Genomic DNA, 16496 nt, shown 5'->3' with positions numbered 1-16496 from the left:
TGCTTTCCCAGAAAGTTCAATCTGTATTTAATTCTTAGAATCATTAACTGTTGAATGATAACCTTGGTTTAGGAGTGGCAACCTGAGTTTAGGGCCACACTTTGGGCATCCTGAAGGGATCCATATTCTGTATTATATTTTAGCTGTTTCCTAGGAACATTCATGTATTTGCTAATGTAGTAGACATGCCCTGAATAAAGGCTTCTAGAACGTCCCACACCAGGGTGGAGACACAAACATATTTGGGAGTGGACTTGGCAATGAAACATGTGACACCTCAGAAATGAGAGGCTAGGGTCCTTACAAAATAACTTCTGCACAATGGAGGTAAAACATATTACACATACACTCATATTCTCGAACAGAAAGTCAACAAATTTGTAAACAATTGCTGAATTATAATCTATGGTTACATTGTGACAATTTTTTTGTGAGGTCCAGAGGCAATTAACCGTAAAATGGACCCATTAATTATAGTAGCTGTGAGTAGTTTAAGTATTCCACCCCTCATTTTCTTCTCTGAGTAAGATGCCCTAGGTGTGATTGTTGTACCCAAACTTAGGAACCAAGCTTACAAGTGTTCCTACCTGCTGAGACCGAACAAGGTTGAAATCATTATGGTGTTGTTATGTTCTTGTCTAGAGGAGATATAGCCTGGCAGTTCAAGCCAAACTGTCCTTTAGGGGCACGACTAAGGGACTGAATTAGATATTGGTGGAAGGGTTACTCCGCCACAACGGTGACGGATGTCCCGTCCGCCAAAATCTAAATCCCATTGTATCCTATGGGATTTAGATTTCAGCAGATGGCATATCCGTAACCGTTGTGATGGAGTAGGCCCTTCGCCAATATCTAAATCAGGCCTTAAGTCTTATTTGCGTAGGGTTGATGAATGTCTAAGTGGAACAGTAGGCCAAAACAAAAACAAATGGAAAGCAGCCACAAGTAATTGCCAGTGGTTGAGATTAATTCAAAAGTTTCACTCATCATGTGTATGCTTTTCTAAAACTAACCTGACCTGAGCATGGAAAAACAGATAGTGATGATAGGACTTGGTCCTGGCACTTCATTTGCTTGGTTGAAGTACTAACACTCATTGGTTTAGTGTTCAACGTATTGGGTTTGGTGTTTGTTTCAATATCAAAGGGATGATTATAAGACTGAAAGAAACGTCTGCATCAATGGGTTGGCTTACACAGGGCTAAAAGAAAGTATAAATGGAGAGAAGCTACCATATAAAAGAATATAATTCTGATTTGTTATTTAAATATTTTTTAATTTATTAACTATTTTACAATACAATGTTTTACATATTCATAAAACTGTTACAACAATGTGTGCATCATTTTTGCCATAATGTAGCTGATTAACAAATGTAATTATTATATTAATACTAGATGCTACAAATAATAAAACACAGCTACTGGGTTCCAACTGAACCGTTTCTCCAAGTTCAAAGAAAGGTTTATTGGAAGTCAGCAACTATTATGTTCATTGGCCACAGACAGAAACCATGCTAAATGACTTCCTACATTTGCATATTCATCTTATAAACCCACCAATCATATGTATATCTTTCCAACACTGCAAAATCTTACACTAAATTGCATATTTTTAAAATAAGTCCTTTCACAGCAATACTGAACAGAGCACAGATACTACAGCACTTAATTTATAGGAAATTATTTCATTTTGAATTATATTAATGTTAGATCAGGAAGTAAATCCAAACCTTGCTGTCATACAAAGAGTCGAAAATATGGAAGATACAATTGCATTTTCACACACATTTAGTTTACTATTTGATCAATTTAAGTAGAAGAAGCGTCCCTACATTTTAGATCATATAAGTAAATGTATTTCAACATTCTGGCATCTCATTCAATAAAGCTAATTCATACTCTATATTTTGCCTACCATTGATTCAATTCAAATGTGTTTGACAGTGCCTATAAAGCCAATACTCTATAATGACATTATATATAACAGAAAATACATATGTTTGATCTATATGCTTGTTTCACTGCAATAACATAAAATATCTGTGTAATGCCAAAGCTAACACTAATCACAAAAAATGTTTGCTTCACTATTCCCAAATTACTTAAAGAAAAAGTAAGAAAGAATATTTAAAGTGGACGCCTATTCTAACATATCTTTTTTAATAAAAATACCAACTATGTGAAATAGGGGTGTTTCAAATATCATATACATATTTTTCTTCAGTGTTCATACTACAGCTGATCGTAACACAAAAGGCTGGAACTTCATTCAATAATGCCATCTTTGTTTGTGACAACGGTACAGTGTTGTGTGCAAAATTAAAAATTCCTTCAAGAGTTAAGCATGCATAAAAGAATGTATTACCCTAAAGCAGGGACAATTTTAGACAGTTCCACAACTTAAAGATCAAATATAGTTTGAGCTAGGTTTGAGCCTTGCATAACTTAACTTACCATGACTGTTTTGATTGGTCTAGACCAGTGGTCTTCAAACGTTTTAATGCCGTGCCCCCCCAGTTGAACAATAAAAATCACTGGGCCCCCCTCAGACTTTTTCACAATTATTTTAGAAAGGTGGCAATGTTTAAATAGGGCTAAACCTATTTAAACATTGCAGTTAAGTACTGTTACCTTTTTAAAACTGCAATAACATGCTTCTGCTTAAAACAAAGGCATGTAACTGTATATTTCTTTTGCCCAGAGTTTGGCACCCCCCCGGATCACTTTAGGCCCCCAAAGGGGGGCCCGTGCCCCAGTTTGAAGACCTCTGGTCTAGACAATTTAATTGTTTCAACAATTTTTAGTGAATCAAATTCTATTAATTATTTCATTTATCCACTTCTGTTTTGAGCCCGTGGTAGTGATCAATCACACTATTAAATGGGACCTTCAGATGAACACTGCAAGCCTCAACTATCTGGTGCAACAACTTCATATATCTATTGTCAGACAGGAGGGAAGATTGCTTTTGGGTGTGTGAATTAGCAGAGGAATGATGAGGTAATTGGGCAATTCCCAACTTCCCACCTCTAAATTATTTCATAGATGTTTTGGCAATATTTTTCCCTCTCCTACTTTGTCTTACTACATTTTGTGCATAACCAAGCATCATGTTGTTAAATAAATAGGACAACGACTTTACAACACTGGAACTTTAAATAATGTGGTACCATACTACTTCAGTCTTGTGGGGTTCTACTGCTTTTCCCTTGGAACAGCAGCATATTGCCTTCTCACAGGAATGGGAGAAATGCATTCCTTTGGTTTAAAGATTAAACAGTATGTGATATACTTTTGACCACCATTCAGGATGTACAGGGAGTGCAGAATTATTAGGCAAATGAGTATTTTGACCACATCATCCTCTTTATGCATGTTGTCTTACTCCAAGCTGTATAGGCTCGAAAGCCTACTACCAATTAAGCATATTAGGTGATGTGCATCTCTGTAATGAGAAGGGGTGTGGTCTAATGACATCAACACCCTATATCAGGTGTGCATAAATATTAGGCAACTTCCTTTCCTTTGGCAAAATGGGTCAAAAGAAGGACTTGACAGGCTCAGAAAAGTCAAAAATAGTGAGATATCTTGCAGAGGGATGCAGCACTCTTAAAATTGCAAAGCTTCTGAAGCGTGATCATCGAACAATCAAGCGTTTCATTCAAAATAGTCAACAGGGTCGCAAGAAGCGTGTGGAAAAACCAAGGCGCAAAATAACTGCCCATGAACTGAGAAAAGTCAAGCGTGCAGCTGCCACGATGCCACTTGCCACCCGTTTGGCCATATTTCAGAGCTGCAACATCACTGGAGTGCCCAAAAGCACAAGGTGTGCAATACTCAGAGACATGGCCAAGGTAAGAAAGGCTGAAAGACGACCACCACTGAACAAGACAAACAAGCTGAAACGTCAAGACTGGGCCAAGAAATATCTCAAGACGGATTTTTCTAAGGTTTTATGGACTGATGAAATGAGAGTGAGTCTTGATGGGCCAGATGGACGGGCCCGTGGCTGGATTGGTAAAGGGCAGAGAGCTCCAGTCCGACTCAGACGCCAGCAAGGTGGAGGTGGAGTACTGGTTTGGGCTGGTATCATCAAAGATGAGCTTGTGGGGCCTTTTCGGGTTGAGGATGGAGTCAAGCTCAACTCCCAGTCCTACTGCCAGTTCCTGGAAGACACCTTCTTCAAGCAGTGGTACAGGAAGAAGTCTGCATCCTTCAAGAAAAACATGTTTTCATGCAGGACAATGCTCCATCACACGCGTCCAAGTACTCCACAGCGTGGCTGGCAAGAAAGGGTATAAAAGAAGGAAATCTAATGACATGGCCTCCTTGTTCACCTGATCTGAACCCCATTGAGAACCTGTGGTCCATCATCAAATATGAGATTTACAAGGAGTGAAAACAGTACACCTCTCTGAACAGTGTCTGGGAGGCTGTGGTTGCTGCTGCACGCAATGTTGATGGTGAACAGATCAAAACACTGACAGAATCCATGGATGGCAGGCTTTTGAGTGTCCTTGCAAAGAAAGGTGGCTATATTGGTCACTGATTTGTTTTTTTTTTGTTTTTGAATGTCAGAAATGTATATTTGTGAATGTTGAGATGTTATATTGGTTTCACTGGTAATAATAAATAATTGAAATGGGTATATATTTGTTTTTTGTTAAGTTGCCTAATAATTATGCACAGTAATAGTCACCTGCACACACAGATATCCCCCTAACATAGCTAAAACTAAAAACAAACTAAAAACTACTTCCAAAAATATTCAGCTTTGATATTAATGAGTTTTTTGGGTTCATTGAGAACATGGTTGTTGTTCAATAATAAAATTAATCCTCAAAAATACAACTTGCCTAATAATTCTGCACAGTAATAGTCACCTGCACACACAGATATCCCCCTAACATAGCTAAAACTAAAAACAAACTAAAAACTACTTCCAAAAATATTCAGCTTTGATATTAATGAGTTTTTTGGGTTCATTGAGAACATGGTTGTTGTTCAATAATAAAATTAATCCTCAAAAATACAACTTGCCTAATAATTCTGCACTCCCTGTAATTGTGAAAAAATGGATTTTCATTATCAATATGGTCTACAGTTTTTCAGGGATGTGTAATTTTATCAAATCTATCTTCTTCTCCAAGTACAAGGTGCTGTTGAAATATATTTGTCTGGTCAAAACAAACACACTTATCCCATTTGCTCCCAAGCAGGGAGGTGACAAATTATGGCAATGTTCTCACTCATTACATTAGGGTGGTAGAAGCTTCTCAGAATTTCCAAGGGCTCATGTGATGACATGGTTTTGATTTTAGCAGAGGTCTGATAATTACACTTTTCTGGCAATACCGAATTTTGAACATATCACGGCTCGCTTTGTGTCACATCTCTGAATATTCGAAGACTCGGTTAATGAATGAGCTCTGTTTAGGACAGCATGAAACACATTGGCATTTTATGTCTGCTGAGGGATACAAATAAGCTGAACCAATGTGCTTTTAACACATCAGGATAGGCTTGTCTGTTCGAACTAGCACTTGACATTTAGAGAAAATACCTTCCATGTTTGGGGAACCGCCAATGAGACTCTGCCTTGACTGGGTGAGATCTCATTCCTCTAGCTCGGATCCACTTATATAGGTAGCCAGTGTAACAAAGGGTAGGTCAAAGTTTCCTTTGAAAATGTATTTTTTTTGTTTTTTTAATTACTTTGGCACCGTTTGTTGAATCTATACAACACTTTCTCAAAAGAGTACATCATATTTGGTTTAGCATGCCAAGTTTCTTTGATATCCATCCACGGAGGTCCTAAAAAGGTGGTGTAGGAAAATTGACATTTACCATTTTAATTCTCATAGCATTCTTTGCTTTCCAATACTAATAATACATAATAGAACTTTACTCAACCAAGTGGCTTGCTTGGTTGGTGTAAATCAGTTCCTTAGTTTTAGAGAATTTTACATTTGTACGAATTATTTTTGGTGGACTTGAAATGGTTAAATTAAACACATACCAGGACCGTTAATACAATGAAAGCAGAAACAGAGGTTGTGGAACAGAAATTTAAAAAAATATTCAAAACTGATTGGATGAGGACTGAATCTCAGCCACTGTAATTACCAAGTGACTGCATCTCAGTTTATCGTTATATTGCACACCATGCCACTTCAGTTTGGAGCCAGACAAATGCAAATCAGTCTTGACACTACACGGTGTGCATGGGACACACACACCTGGGCATATCCATCCCATTTAGGGTGGCACACTAAAGTATACAACATGGCGATTGATGGGATACTTGAATTATTTTCAGCCATTCGTAATTACTCAGTGGTAAATACTCGGTGGCCACATCCCAGACTGTAGCCTGGGCATACTTGTCCCACTCAGCATGACACACTAAAGCACACAGAAACTCCCTATCTGTGTAGCTGGACCCAAGCTATACCTAGCTGATGATCCCCAACTAGGGCAAAGCCGGTCATAGGTTATTTGTGTTCCATTTCAGGGTGGACCTGGCCTGACAGTTCAAACTGGACTGCTCCCTTTTGAGCAGGATCAAGACTGATTTGCATTTGTCTCGGTCCACACTGAGGTATCATGGTGTACAACAAAACTGGACTGAGATCCAGCCACAAGTAATTACCAATGGCTGAGAATAATTCAAGCTTTCCATTCATCAATTTTTGTATACTTTAGTGTGTTGCCCTAAGTGGAACGGGTACGCCGTATGCGTGTCTCGTGCACACTGTGTCACTGGAGTCAAGCTATACCTGGCTGATGAGCCCTAGCTAGGGTGAAACCGGTCCTATGTTGCTTGAATTCTGATTTAGGGAGGACCTTACCTAGCAGTTCGAGTTAGACTGTTCCCATTGGGCCCAGCCATGTGCAAATCAGTCTAGATCCTGCTCCAAACTGAGGTGGTATGGTGTTCAAAATAGTGAGACTGGGATGCGGGCCAGAGTAATTACCAGTGGCTGAGATTAATTCAAGCATTCCAACCACCACTTTTTGTTTCACCCCATAATGTGTATATGGGTGGATGTCCTGTCTGCAGTATGTAAAGTATACATGGACACATAACCTATCCACCATATTAAGAGAATAGAGATTGATATGCACTTTAAATAGGGAGGAAGTGATATTGCCAATTTCTGGTGGATGTAACAAAATCGCCGAAGTATAAATAACCCTTTAAAACACAGATTATCTCCTTACTACATGATATCCTACCCTTGCTTCTCTCATCTGCCTCACCCACTACATAGTCTGCCATGCTCAGGATGCCTACACACATTTACCTCCTGCCTGGGGCAGGTGATAAATGTCTGCATTCAACAAAATGTAATAGGGAATTCCATGCTGAATTCAGGCCAGTAAATCCAGTTGATCCCATTCCGATAGGTTTAACTTGTTGCTGGACAGTACTGATGGGGTGTCACTACATGGTACTGGTATTTATAAGTGTGGAGATTTCCACACCGCTACTACTGTGGGACTCGTAGTCAGGGCCTACATCTGCAATCCACTAATGCTACCTAAGGATATACATATTATTACACTTTGCACATTTATTCACTCCATTTGGTAGAGTGTTTGCTATTGACTTAAGCTGGGTAAACGTGTGAAACCTTTGCCATACTAAGGATATTTATGGTCTGCTTCTACCATGTGCAACCTACGGAGTTGATCAAAATGAAAAATGATGGTAAAGATTTTTGGGCAGCTCTCGCAATAGTAAGGTACTTACTGTCGATTATAGGGGGTGCCTGCTATAAGGTTCAACCGATTTCAGATAGCTGCCATACATTTGGAGTACTGATATAGTTTCTCAGGTGAGCAGATATCCTAACATAACATCAGGAGTGAACACTAAGTGGGCCATCTGTCACTGTTCCTACTGGAATAGGCGTTTCCATTAAGTGAAACCTCTCATGTATATTGAGTTCGGTTTCGTAATCAAAACACTTCTCGCATACAGTACAATGGTATAGATTCTCCTCCTTGTATATTCTTTTCTTGCCATAGGTGAGAGTTTTCTTTTGCATCTTAACATTTTGATCGTGTATCTGACGGTGAACTTCCAGCTCCAAACTAGCTCTAAACCTCTTTCCGCAATCGTTAGATTGAAACCGCCTTGCTTCCATGTGTAAATTCTGGTGCGCATTAAGGTCGTTCTGACTTTGAAAGCTTATCTCACATTCTGCACACCAGTGTGGATTCTCTAGATGGAAAGCCCAGTGTTTCACCCGATCGTCATCACTCTGGAAGGTTTTTTCACATTCTGTACAGTGATATGGATTCTCTTCTACTGTGTCCACTCGGTCACTTGAGAAAGAGTCCTTTTGAAAGAGTTTAGTTCCGCAGTTTGGGCAGCAGATCATATCCCTCGAAGTGTAGATGTTTCGGTGTTTAGCAAGACATTCATCAGAACTAAAGCTTATACCACAATTAGCACAAATATATGAACTTTCTAGAGTATGCATTTTAAAGTATTGTGATGGATTTTCCTTCATGTTAAAGCTGTTGCTGCCACAATTAAGTGGACACACTTGGTCCGTCGTAAACTTCAACTGGGTCCTAGGAGAACCCAGAACTTTACTATTAAACTTAGTGGAAACCCCTTTCAAATTTCTTGTTGAGCATCCCTGCTTGTAGACTGGTTTGAGGAGTCCCTTAATGGTTTCTTCTCTGCCAGAAGTCTCCTGAGGTTCTTTTAATGCTGTATTCTTCAGTGGCAGTGTTTCAAGGTGGTCTTTATTTATTATTTTCAGGGCTTTATCAACTGTGTAAAAAAAATAAAACAAATACATATAAAAAATATTTCTGAACATGATTACTAGACGACAACTAACAATGGCTGGGTCCTGTTGTATGACAGAATATCGAGGAAATAAACATTGTGTGGTCAGAATATCAGGTTAAAAATATTGAGAAAGTAAATGCAATGAGGCAACTATAGATTTACTATCCTTAACGCCCATCAACATACCTTGAATATATATACAGATTACCAAGGTACATATATGCGGAGTTAAGTTTAGTTACAGTTTGCTTACCCATAGAAACTTACCTTCACAATATGCTTGTCCTCAATATTCTTGACACAATATTTTGTCCACACAATATTTTTCTCTAATATTTGTGCATACTCCCTGGGTCCATATCTGAATTATGATATAGAGAGTAAAATACAAATAAAGGTCAAACAAGTACATAAGGGGGGGCACAGAAGTGTTGATTTCTGAATCACAGCTGTCTTACATGTTTTAATCACATATCAAAACCTGGTGAGGAAACATTTTGCTGCAAACATGAAATTACTAATATGCACTTTATGTATTTTGAATAGTTTGGAATTTTGCTTATAGCTCTTTGTACACCATGTAGTTATTTTTCAGAATTAGAAAAGCATTTTTTTCACACAGAAGTAGATAGAAACAGTTCTTGCACACAACCGCACTCCTCTGGTTTGCACTGTGCGTAGGCAGAAGGATTGCAATGAGTGCACATTGGAATGCTTTCCCTCTACCACCATCACTTCCCATGTATGACCCCACCCGGCACACACTAGAACACCTTGTCCCTGCCTGAAATGTCATCATGGTACTACATCTCCAAGAACAGTACTGGATGTTGGCACAATCTCACCAGGCAATGCGTGACATCGGACAAAAGTTGCAAACAGAATATTAGCCATGTATTTCCCAATCTTAATGTATATACAATTATTACTGGGATACTGTTCTGTGTACAGAACTGTATTAAAAACTCAATAAAAATATATTAAACAAAATAACTGAAACTGGATTTCAAGCTAAACAGAAATACTGTAACAAATTTGCCATGAGTGTAGATTGTATAAGGGACTTCATTGTGACACAGGTAAGAGTATGGTTGCACAGAAATAACTGGCAAGTTTGCATATAGAAGACAGATGATACTAAGTTTAGAGGATTCTAAACAACAACTCAATTTCCTCTCAACTTCTGAAGTTCGGCTGAGACTCCATTAACTGAGAAATAGCCTCTGCGGAGTGCCCCAGCAGGACTCTTAAAGACACATTTTGAATTTGCGAAGTACACCTGCGAACTGTAAGGATCTCTGCACCTGGCTTTTATGTACCTCAGCAGCCCTTTCAATTGCGTTGACTGGTCCAAACATTAATATTCTTTTATCAGAAATTGATTTTGACAGCTCTTTAGTTAATGTCTGCAATGTTTGCACACCAATCTTGCTGCCGAAGTTGGATTTGTGACTAATAGGAAGAGCACTAATTTATTTTAAGTTGGACAGAGAAGTGTGGCAAGGTTGTGTGCTTGTCCCAATTCCATTTATTCTGTACTGCATTGATTTGAATGCTCAACTTATCTCTACTGGCCAAGATATGGCAAAAATGGGTAACAGACTAATATGTGCCCTGCTTTACACAGATGATGCTTTTTTACTTTCATACACAAACCTAACAGGTTAAAAAAAGGTAGCTGCTGTTTTCATCAACTTTATGGGAAGATCTTGATATAAATTAGTCTAAATCTTATGTGATGATCTGTGTTCCCAAACCCAGCAAAACTAGAAGGATGGTTATCAAGAGCAAGTCCATTTAGAAGACTAAAATTTTTTTCAAATCTTAGACTCAGTTCTGAATACTTAGGTACTTGGGGCCAGATGTAAGTAGCGTTTTGCATGCCGCAAACTGCGAAAATCGCAGTTTGCGCCATGCAAAACTCACATTGCGATGCTTACTCCCATTTTGCACCGACTCGCAAAATGGGACTGCGACTCGCAAATAGGAAGGGGTGTCCCCTTCCTATTTGCGACTCGCACGGCGATGCTAAATTGCTTTGTGACTGCGAACGCGGTCGCAAAGCAATTTGCAGTTACCACCAGTGTCACACTGGTGGTAACCCATTCGCAAAAGGGAAGGGGTCCCAATAGGACCCCTTCCCCTTTGTGAATGTTGCCATAAATGTTTTTTTAGAGCAGGCAGTGGTCCAATGGGCCACTGCCTACCCTGATAAAACGAAACCAAATGGTTTTGTTATTTTTTAGTATTGCAACTCGTTTTCCTTTAAGGAAAACGGGCTGCAATACAAAAAAAAAAAACTGCTTTATTTAAAAAGCAGTCACAGACATGTTGGTGAGTGAGTGCAGGGAATCGCAATAGGGTCGCAAAATGCGACCCACCTCATTAATAATAATGAGGTGGGTCTTTGCGACCCCATTGCGATTCGCAGACGGTGTCTGAGACACCGTTCTGCATCCGATTTTGCGATTCTGAAATTGCGAGTCGCACGACTCACAATTTCCGAATCGCAAAATCGGAAATTGGTACATCTGGCCCTTGGTCCTCTGTTTTGTCAGTCAGAAGGAAATTGTTTCTACAATTCATAGGTGCTCTATAGACTTTACACAACAACATAAATCCTTCACTGTAGCATGTGGATAGATGAACAAAAGTATAGGCTGATTGTGGCAGTTGCACATATACAGAATTTTTCAATTTCCTGAAGGTAATTTTGCTTAAGGAAACAAGATCTTTATACCAGACTTTGGTTTTTGAATGTAACCACATTCGTTTTTTGGCATTTAACAGTCTCCAGAAACTTTGCAAAGCTTCTGCAATAACACTGCAGCCTATTTCAATGTCACTGAGGAGGGGATTCCTCCAGTATGGGAGAGAGGATCACACTGCACAGGAATCCTTTGCAACTATGTCCACCTTTCACCCCATATACTGTATGCAAATTAAAACCTTGCTGATGCATTTAACTTCAGGCTCTCCAGAGGACCCTTGTACCCCCAGAATTATTCAACTAGTTCCCAATCTGATAACCACTTTTTTGTAAAAAAGTTTATAATCAGATAATAATAGCAGAAGTTTTCTCCCAGCCCTGGAAGGAGGCTATTGTTATCCCCCTCAAAAAGACGTTAAATGGGGAGCAGATGACCTAAAGAATGTGCGTCTGATCTCGCTCCTACTCGCACTGGCTAAAATTTTTGAAAAGTACATGGACCAGACCTTGCCAAGGTTTATTGTCACCCACGACCTTCTGGACCCCTCACAGAATGGCTTCCGTAGAGGTCACAGTATCAAATCAGTCCTAGTTTCTGTGGCAGATTACATCCAGTGTTATGTGGACCAGGGTGGCACTGCCATCCTGTTGATGCTGGATCTTTCTGCAGCATTTGATACGGTATCCCCACCCCATATGGTGCAAAGATTAAACTAGGCTGGAGTAAGGGCTGCCCTTTTTCAGCTCCTCTGTGGCATGCCGTAAGGGTCTTCGCTCAGCCCCACCTTGTTCAATCTTTATGAGGCCCCACTAGCAACTCTAGCACATTAATTTGGCTTCCAGGTCCTGTCTTACGCAGATGACACCCAGATCATTGTTTCTATATCAGATGATTTGCTTTTGGTGGCAAAGAAGTTTAAACACTGCATACTGGACATGGGTATTTGGATAAAGGAGAACTGTCTTAAATTAAATGTAGAAAAGACAGAGATCCTGGTCTCTGGGGCACAGCACTCGTTATGGTCAGAGCTGTGGTGGCAAGAAACGTGTGACCTCCTACCCACGGCAGTTATCTCAGCAAAAAACCTAGGAGTTATTTTCATCAATACACTTACCTTTCATACACAGGTCAATGGGACTACTAGTACTTCTTTCTACATTATCAGGAATTTGAAAAAGATATTTCCTCTTATCCCAGTGTAGTTCAGAACTACAGTTGTTACTAGATTGATTATGGCTCGCCTCGACTACTGCAATGCATGATATTTAAACATTACCAAATCTTCTTACAAGAAACTCTGGGTTATTCAGAACGGGGCAGTCCGTTTAGTACTCAATATACCCAAACGGAGAGGTCTTTGCTCTCTTCACTGGTTACCTGTCACAAAGCGGGTGACCTTTAAAGCTCTTTATATGGTTCATAAAGCTCTGCACCTGCAGGGGTCTTTAGCCCTTGGGTCAGCATTTCATTGGTATTCTCTTAAAAGAAAGCCAAGATCCTCTTCCAGGAGGAAGGTGGTCATCCCTAGATTCCGGAAGACCAGATTGGGTGGCCGCACGTTTTCTGTAGCGGCTGGAAAATTGTGGAACATGTTTGTCACTCCAAAGTGCCAGGTTAGACTACCATTTGTCCTTCCATAAGCAATTCAAGACCTGGCTTCCTTCCTTCCTTAATTAGATCTTCTTCAGGCAACTTCTTACCATTAGCAGCACTTTGACGCCAATGGGCAAAATGCACTTTATAAATCCTAAATACAAATAAATACAAAATAGAAAATACATTATGCTTGTATTTGACAAACCTCCGGAAAACTTGTTGGTTGTGAGAAAAACATAGTATGTACAGTGTAGTAAAAGCTAGATAGTAAACACTTTGGTATCTATTTTATGACATTTGATTGAACAATGCAGGAAACTCTGAAGCAGGTGCATTTAACGACTAACTGCTTTCTGAGCTGGAGCGATATAGTTATGGATGTGCTGCGCAGTTAGAAGTGTGGCAGTTATGTTATGACCAATTTGCAGGCTTGAACCCTTAGCATTCACTTCCTATACAAGCTATGTACATCTTAGCAAAAATTCATTTAAGTCTTTTTAAGATGGCAGTTTTGCAGTTTACGAAAACTATTTTTTTGTCTGGTGAATACAGTTGTCTCCTTATTGTTGTTACGGTCATTGGACATTTAGGGGGTCATTACGACCTTGGCGGGCGGCTACCGCTGCCCGCCAGGCGGTAACCGCCGTGCGGCCGCCAATGCTGCCGCACTCACGCGGCCCCCATTATGACATTCTGCGCTGGGCTGGCGGGCGCAAACCAAGTTTGCGCCCGCCGGCCCAGCGGGAATGAGACCGCAACATGGTAGCCTGCTCCTAATGGAGCCGGCGGTGTTGCGGCCGTGCGACGGGTGCAGTTGCACCCATCGCGCTTTTCACTGTCTGCTATGCAGACAGTGAAAAGCTGGCCGGGGCCCTGATAGGGGGCCCCAGGACACCCCTTACCGCCAGCCTCTTCCTGGCGGTGCAAACCGCCAGAAACAGGCTGGCGGTAGGGGAGTCATAATCCCCAGGGCAGCGCTGCTTGCACCGTCGGGGCTAAAACGGCGGGAAACCGCCGGCCCCGGCGGTGCGACCGCGGCTCTACCGCCGCGGTCGTAATAAGGGCCTCCGTACCGCCAGCCTGTTGGCGGTACGGACGCCACATTACCCCTGGCGGTCTCTGACCGCCAGGGTCGTAATGACCACCTTAATGTGTCCTTTGACAAGCAAATGAGTGTAAGTCATCTGATCCACTGAATATGCAGCTGGTACAACAAGGATTAAGTAGGGCAAAGAGTTATGCCACACATTCATGTGGAAACATATGCAACTGCTCCAAGATCAAGAAATAAGCAGACGCAACCAGGACCTCCTTTAACTCCAATTGATCAGTGAACCAATAGCTCCACTACAAAAAATCTTCCTTAATCAGTCAGCCTCTGTGCTCCACTTTAAAGAAATACTCTTAGAGGATGAGCAAGAACCAGCAGAAGGGAATAAGTTAGAACTTGAGGGCTTAGACTGTTTCATTACCCTCTGACAAAATGCCTTTTTAAAATGATGTGTAAAGCTTACGTTAAGTATAAAGTATGCTAAACGCAAAAATTGTAGTAGGTAACCATATTTAAATGTTCTAGGCCTGTAAAACAGAGAACAAATGCTGTCTTAAATGTAGCATAACTGATGGTATCATATTAAATGAGAATAATACATTTAGACTTCAGGTCTGTTTTTCATGTTGTGCATAATGTTTTTATTCTCTTTACTGCAGGCGTTGCCATTTCAGAAGCTACTGTTAGCTAATGAACAGGCACTTGTTTTTATATTAGACAACTGATAGTAAGGTTCTCACTGTGAGGACGTGGAGATGACAGGAAGAATGATTCATTGAAAGATGTTTTTGGATCACAAGAGAGACACACTGAAACATTCAAGGACTCATGTCTGAAGGATAATTGTACTCTGGTGAGAAGATGGGGAGTAAACCTGTTCTCATCATCGCCAACCTTAGCCATCTATAAATGCCCTCAAATCCCACCGCAAATCATTTTTGCGGTGGAAAAATAATATTAAACAGATTTCAGAAAAACAAATGTTAGTAGTTGGTGCAGTGGAGAATAGTGACTTGTGTAGTTTTAGTGATGCCAGGTCACAGCCTGTGACAGAAAGCACTATGTATATGTGAGTCATTATTTTATACTTGCATTACACATAATATAAGCTACAAAATGTGCAAAACGTTTTACAATAAAATGGTGTTTCCAAAATATAGACGTTTGGTAATACCCAGACCATACAATTTGTTTACATAACTGTCCCTTTAACACCTCCTCATGGTAGTAAGTGCTATGTAAATACAATTACCATTAAAAGCACACACTTCACAGCTCATTTGTTAACTCTTTGCACCACCATTCAAAAAGAATAAATCTCTGTCTTCTCAAAGCTTACAGTGATTCGATCAGTTAAAGCCAGTACAGGCTCCCAATCATCCTTTACATTTGCAGATTACCCTTTATATTTGCAGATTAACTCGTAGCGCAGATTTGCATTTGTTTCAGGCAAGCAGACACCCTAGCAGGAAGCCTTGTTTAGATGCATGCGCAGCTTCGGTTTCACAGCACAGGACGTTTCCTTAATGACATCTCAGCTGAAGCATTTTAATTATCGGAATTAACCGTCCAAGGATTTTTTTTTTTTTCCAAAACAAAGCATTTTAGATTCCAGGCCAAAGTGAGGTTGGGGTTGTGCGCCCTCCTTTACATGACCCCACTAACCCCCTGGGGTTCTAGACCCAAAGATTGAAGACCTCTGTATTAGACTGAGAGATTGATCTCATATTCCTCTGGACTTCTATTCCCTCACTCTGACTAGAGACTCTACTCTGAGTTTCTTAAACTTATCTACAAGACAGGTTTTAGCCTATTTTTGTGTCTTCTGTTATTTTGAGCTGAACTTTATAGCCTATTATGTAAAAGCTTTAGGGTTATGCTCTGATTTCTCACCTCAGAACTCTTTACAGATATCTGAACTGACACCTCTTCCTTCTATTATTTAATCCTGATCTAATTAAGAACAGGGAATTTCTTCGAGGAAAATGCTTGTTGCATTATTACTATATTGACTGTATTATTGACTAATATAATGATTTACTTTATTATCAAATATCGATTGATGGATTATATTAACTTTTAATGAGACTTAGAAAATAATACTTTATTAACAGATGGATAACTAAAAGGCTTGAAAATGAAACCCTTTAAATAACACTAACTCTCATTATTAACTGAACTAGAAAATGTAATAATTGATCATGCTCATATGCTGACAACAGCTCTTTATTTCTCTCTGTCAACATCAAAGATCCATATGACCTAGGTATAAAGAAAACCTGGTCCAGCAATACTAAAGCTTACATCCACCAAGACTGTTTTTC

At 40.0% G+C, this 16496-nt stretch overlaps 1 protein-coding gene across 1 annotated transcript in view; it reads right to left on the bottom strand.

The window, feature by feature from the left end:
* Positions 1-1255: 1255 nt before the first annotated feature.
* The window catches only part of LOC138261628 (zinc finger protein OZF-like), a 123178-nt gene continuing 107937 nt past the window's right edge, over positions 1256-16496 (bottom strand). Inside the window, exon 4 of the mRNA XM_069210757.1 lies at positions 1256-8793. Coding sequence (XP_069066858.1) covers positions 7868-8793 — 926 coding nt within the window. The 3' untranslated portion in view covers positions 1256-7867. The remainder of the gene's footprint in view (positions 8794-16496) is intronic.

The sequence above is a fragment of the Pleurodeles waltl genome, chromosome 10, assembly GCF_031143425.1.
Source record: "Pleurodeles waltl isolate 20211129_DDA chromosome 10, aPleWal1.hap1.20221129, whole genome shotgun sequence".
NCBI classification, from domain to species: domain Eukaryota; kingdom Metazoa; phylum Chordata; class Amphibia; order Caudata; family Salamandridae; genus Pleurodeles; species Pleurodeles waltl.
The sequence above is the reverse complement of the archived record's forward strand: the minus strand, read 5'-3'. Positions and strand labels throughout refer to the sequence as shown.